General features: G+C 32.9%; 1 protein-coding gene across 1 annotated transcript; it reads right to left on the bottom strand.

The window, feature by feature from the left end:
• Nucleotides 1–2,519: 2,519 nt before the first annotated feature.
• LOC130734630 (uncharacterized) lies at nucleotides 2,520–5,993 on the bottom strand. The gene is made up of 3 exons (XM_057587135.1): nucleotides 5,412–5,993; nucleotides 4,920–5,149; nucleotides 2,520–2,920 (listed from the first exon to the last, which is right to left on the bottom strand). The coding sequence occupies exons 1-3, from the start codon at nucleotides 5,743–5,745 to the stop codon at nucleotides 2,642–2,644; spliced, it is 843 nt and encodes a 280-aa protein (XP_057443118.1). The 5' UTR covers nucleotides 5,746–5,993; the 3' UTR covers nucleotides 2,520–2,641.
• Between the last annotated feature and the right edge of the window lie 215 nt (nucleotides 5,994–6,208).

The following is a 6,208-nucleotide window of genomic DNA, read 5'->3' as shown; positions in this document are numbered from 1 at the left end:
GAGGGTGAAAGGATATTAATCCAGCAAATCAACCATTATTAATGTGATTGCAGTCATTATTAATTTTAAAATCTTTTTTTTAACTTTAGAGATTTCTTTATGTATATGTAATGTGAGATTTTGTTTTATATAAAAACTATCATTGTAAAATCTTCTTTTTAACACTATAGATTTCTTTATGTATATGTAACGTGAGATTTTGTAAAACCCCAAGGATTTCTCTATACAGTTACTTCTTTATTTCTCTGATAAATGAGCATCCATTTAGTAAGATGATTTGCATCTAAGGTTGCTCTGAAATCTAAAAGCTATTGTTGTTTGTATTTGGGTATAATTTTCAGTTAATATGTTTTAATTTTAAACTACAATAATGCTACCTACGTGAGATTTTATTTTATATAAAAGGTATCATCATATTTTTTTTAAACAATCATTATATTCTAAACTAATTGATTGATATTACGTTAAATTTCAAATAAAATCAAATGGGAAACTAATCGAATGCATTCAATTATAAATGAAGAGGAGAAATTTCTGCACCTAAAATTCATTTGCAAAACAAATCTATCTTGGCTAATTTGAAAATTTTAAATCTATATTAAAAGTATCATTATGAAATTTATAAGATTTTGTTTCTTTGATAAATGAGAATCCATTGAGTAAGATGATATACATCTAAGTCTGCTCTGATACCTAAAAGCGGTTGTTGTCTGTATTTGCATATAATTTTCAATTGATATGTTTTAATTTTAAACTACTATAATGCTTCTTTCCGATGTACCAAAAAAAAAACTACTATAATGCTATCTACATGAGATTTTGTTTTATATAAAAAGTATCATTTATACTTTTTTTATACAATCATTATAATCTAAACTAATTAATTGATATTATTTTAATAGAAAAAATTTAATATAATTAGCTTTAGTATTGTTTTCAAAATTTTAAGAGTGTATATTTGTATATGTATATAACTATAATAATTTGATAGTAAGAAAAGTACGAGGAATACAAAATATTAATACATATGTACTATAAAATTATTACCTAAATTTATTAGTGCTAATAAATTAGAGTTAAAAAATAAAATTCATTTTTCTATAACTTAAGTGTATTTTTAATAATTTAAACAATAATTATATATTTATGTATTGTTATATATCTAAAACACAAAAGCATTACCCTTTATGTAACACGAGTATACATCTTCACAATCAAAATTCAGTTATAACTCACATATGCAAAACTTAAAGCTTTTGGCTTATTAACTTCTGTGTTTTTCAAAATTTGTGCTCTTTAAATATCTACATCTTTATTATAATTGTTCTTACATTCTTAGTATCTTAAATATTTTATAATTTAAAATATCAATCGATGTATCAAATACAATAGACATATTTCCCGTGCAACGCGCGAGTAAAAAACACTAGTTAAAACTTAGAAAATAAATTAAAAATAAAATAAAATATCCACAAAAATACCCTTATATCCCCGGGTCAACATGAATGGGTAAAGAAAAGGACGTGATCTGATCCTTCCCAGTAATGATATATATACACCTCATTTTTAAAACACTTCATTTTCACCTCTTTTTGTTTCTATCTCTCTCCTCTTACCATCTATCACATCTCATAGTTTCTCTGTCTTACTTTTCCTTTTCTTCCTATCTCTCTCATCATTCCACCTCTTCCACCTCAAAAGAGAGGTGTGTAAGTAACATTACTCGATCCTTCCCGTTGCCCCTCCACTTAGTTTAGGGCTGCACATGGGTTGGGTTGGATGGATTTTCAGGCTAATCAGGACCCGAACCGATCAAAACTAATTGGGTTGGGTTGGATTTCGTGAATTTTCACCTGCGAATCCGAACCAATCCAATCCGACAATCTTCGGGTTGGTTTGGATGGATTGATTGGATCACTATATTAAAATAAAAATAAATCTGAAATATTGAAAATTTTAAAAAACAAGTACTTCAAGTCTCTAACTTGCAATTACATCATAAGTTCATAACTACCGGCTACACACATATATACAACAATACATAACTAAACTAGTACTTCAAGTATTTATATATGACAAGTAATTACAAACAAATTAGTCTCAAAGTCTCCTAAAAATCACTCAAATAGTAGGACTCCAAGTTTCCATAAATTACATACCCTACTAGTAGGTTAGGTAAAAATTAAAATTATTAAAAAATATATTAAAAAATATATTATTATTATATGATTGGATTTCGGGTTGGGTTGGATGGATAATTATGGAATCCGATATCCGATCCAAAGATGATTGGATCGTAATAAAATCCATCCGATGGACCCGTTTGCCCAATCCAACCCGCATTTTTACCATTGGATCGAATTGGGTTGGATGGATTCATTGGGTTGATCCGGCCATGTGCACCCCTAACTTAGTTACCCTAGTCCAGCCTTCTTCCTCCCTTTCTCCCTCACTTTTCCTCTCTTTCTCTCTCATGGTGGTCATTTCAATTGCAGGTGAAGGGAATAAAACATCGTTCGTTAATTTTACTTTATTTTTTACTTTTACTTATTATTCATTCGTGCAAGGCACGAGTACAAATACTAGGTTACCCTATTCAAATACAATATTCCTGCAAAAATTAATATCAACCATCCATCATTCATAATGAAGAAAAAATAGGAAGACCTGGTAAGGTGGCACCAGCGTCCGCAATAAAAGCATTTCCTGAAACATATTCTGAAGAATCATGAATTAAATAACGAATAATGGATGTTAATGCTGGTTTCAGAGTGCCAAATTTTCTCAATGGCACTGTTTTGATGGCCACATTATTCAACCAATCTTTCTCCATTAATTTTTCTGTGATTTCAGATTTGAACAGCCCAGGTGATATGGAGTTCACTCTGATTCTGTATGGTCCCAATTCCAATGCCATGACCTGTTAAAATATCATTACACAAAAATAAGAAAGATATCAACAATCAACATGTCTTTGTTTAGTCATAGTTACCAAAATCATTAAAGCATATTTTATTTTTTGAACATCAAAGAAGCATGTAAAATTAAAATACAAAGTCACAAGCCAAGACAAGTTAGGAAATTATTACACCCTTAGATTTTCCACTTCTAACTGTGTGTGTGGATGAGTGCAGACATAAAAAGTAGTGTTTTGACTTTTAGAGACTAAGGATGACAAGTGATTGAGCAAATAAAAATTCATTGTTCAGTTCACTCTCGCGCTCTCACTCTCGCGCGTTGAGAGTTACTTTATTTTCTAAGTACTTTATTTCTTCTCATTTTTTTTTTCTTTTTTTTATTATTTATCATATCTCATATTTTCTTTATCTTACTTTTTCTTTTATTTCTATCTCTCTCATCATTCCACCGCATTTCACCTCTCTTTAAGGTGTCAAAGCAACATTATATGAATATTTTGACTAAGGAATGCATAACAACCACATAGTGACACCACGTACCCATAAACAAAGATTAAATAACTCATTGTCCACCGGTTCATTTTTTATGGTTTTTGGGTTAATATTAGTCATTGATTCTGTAAATGAGTTTGATTTTAATCCTTTGATGAAGAAAAACGTTTAGTAACGGTCAGTTTTATAATTACAGATTGTTTTTAACCGTCATTAAACGTCATTTTCTCACTAAAGAACTAAAGTCAAACTCGCATATAAAATCAGGGACTAATTTAACATTAACTTTTTTAATAAGCTACTTTCTTTATTGCTACAGTGCATTACTTACAAATAGGTGTGGAAATAAGCTAGGCGGCCCAACAGGGGCTCGTGGTTTGGCTTGTCAGAGGCTTGGTCTAGCTTGACTTGTTTATTAAAAAGGTCGGGCTTAGGCTTTTTAAAAGGCTTAATTAACTAAAAAGGTTATGCTCAAGCTATCATAAAAGCCTATTTGGTTTGATAGACCGGCTTGTTTATCTATTATTTTTATTACTATTATCAATAAATATAATAAAATACTATTTTGATTTTTTAAAACTGATAACGGTAAGTCCCAAACCTAGATTTGAAACGTTCCATACTTATATATGTTTTTTTATTTGAAAAGGAAATACAATGTTATATAAAAAGACCTAATAGTCCGCCGGCCTATTGGCCTTCCTTACATAAAATTTTCTGTTAAATAGACTTTTAAGTAGCCTTGTAGGTCATGTCAGACCTTATAAAGGCCAGCCCAAGCCTTAAAATTTGGCTTGTGACAGGCCCCAAGCCAAGCTTTGGCCACAAAAACAGAATGCAAGCCAGGTTTGAGCCACGCAAAGCCTGACTTGACTTGACTTATTTTCACCCCTAGTCAAAGTACTAATAATTAAATCCAAGGAAAAAAATGAAATTACGAATATGAAAAATTGAAATAGAAATATGAAAATTCAAAGTAGGTTTTTAAAATTCATTAGAGTGCAACCACAAGGGGTGACACAAGTGGTGAATGTGCATTTCCTTAAGGGATTTCACCTAGGCTTCTGGCCCGGGTTCGATCCCCTTTGAGGTAAAAAATAATACATTTGTGGTCAGGGACATCACTACTGTATTTCGAGTTAGATTAGTCACGTGTGATCCCTTTCCCCCGTAGGGAGTGGTGGCTAAATGACAAAATAAAAATTTAATTAGAGTGCAACAACAAGGTGTTAATTAGTCTAGTGAATTCAATGCTAAGCAAGCCGACCCCATAAGTATGAGGGCATTAGTTTGAATCACGAGAAATATATCAGTTAGAAGAAATTAACATGTAACTAAATGGTCTATTTCAAAAAAAAAAAAACATGTAACTAAATGGTCGGTGTCTTTCGTTAGCGAAAACAACAAAAGTTAGTTAAAGTGTGTTTGTTTCAAATTTCATTAAAAAATCATTATTTTAATCAGAAAGCACTAAATTAATTTAATTTAAGAGTTAAGACAAAAGCGCACCTTTGTTAGCATATTAACGCCTGCCTTGGAAGCAGAATAGGCAACACTTCCAGGCAATTGTCCCCGATTTAAACCACCAATTGATGAAATATTGATCACTGATCCTCCCCGGCGAGCATCTCGCATGCGTTTGCACACCGACTTTGAAACTAACCATGCACCAGTTAAGTTCGTCCTCAACACTTGATTCCATTCCTCCTCACTCAACTCTAATGGTGATTTCACATTTCCTTCACAATCATCCATTTCACTCAGTTCAAATCCAAATAAAGTGCATTGTACGTATGTTTGGTTTCAATTTTGAAGACACTAGACACCTGGATCCATCTTTCTGAAAGTAACTATTTGTTATTTCCATCAATTTGATTTTACGTGAATTCACTTATTTAACTTATATTTTCCAAGCAAGCGGACATAGTGAGCTGATTTAAAATGAACATTGTGAACCCAAAGTGTATTCAATTTATCCAAGCTAGGTTTGAGACTAATTACCTCTAACACCGGCGTTGTTGATCAACACATCAATATGGCCGAAAGCGTCCCACGCCTTTTGCACAGACTTGTCGATGGCGGCGCTGTCCGCCGCGACATCGAGCACCACTGCGATGGCGCGGAGGACGTTGTCGCCATCGTCCATCTGGTTGATTTCGTCGCAGACGGATTGGAGCAGCTCGGTCCGGCGAGCTGCGGCAATGACGCGGCAACCGGCTTGGGCGATGTCAAGGCAGAATTCACGGCCGAGGCCGGAGGAAGCGCCGGTGACCAGCACCACTTTTCCAGCAAGGTTGTGCCAGGGCTCCATCGCCATTGGTTTGATTTGATTCATCTCACTGAGTATGTATGAGATGAGATGGTGAAGGAAATTATAAGGACGGGTTGTTTATTTAGAGAGAAATTGTTTATTTAGAAGAAGGAAGTAGAATTTGGACAGTGACTACGACTTGTACGTTGACGCTGTTGTGAAACCTCCAACTCTCCAAGTTGTCGCCAAAATAGGTTTGTTAGAAATTTATTAGGGATAATGTTTCATCCACACCTCTCTTTTGAGGTGGAGAGGTGGAATTGTGAGAGAGATAGGAAGAAAAGAAAAAGTAAAAGAGAGAAAATATGAGATGTGATAGATGATAAGATGAGAGAGATAAAAATAAAAAAAAGGTGGAAATGAAGTGTTTAAAAAATGAGGTGTATATATATCATTACTCATTTATTAGTATTCATTTCATTTTCAACTAGTTATTTATGAGTGGAAATTTTTTGTTTCACACTTATTTTAGTGGAAGTACGAGGGC

The sequence above is a fragment of the Lotus japonicus genome, chromosome 1 (genome assembly GCF_012489685.1).
Source record: "Lotus japonicus ecotype B-129 chromosome 1, LjGifu_v1.2".
In the NCBI taxonomy this organism is placed as follows: Eukaryota; Viridiplantae; Streptophyta; class Magnoliopsida; order Fabales; family Fabaceae; genus Lotus; species Lotus japonicus.
The sequence above is the reverse complement of the archived record's forward strand: the minus strand, read 5'-3'. Positions and strand labels throughout refer to the sequence as shown.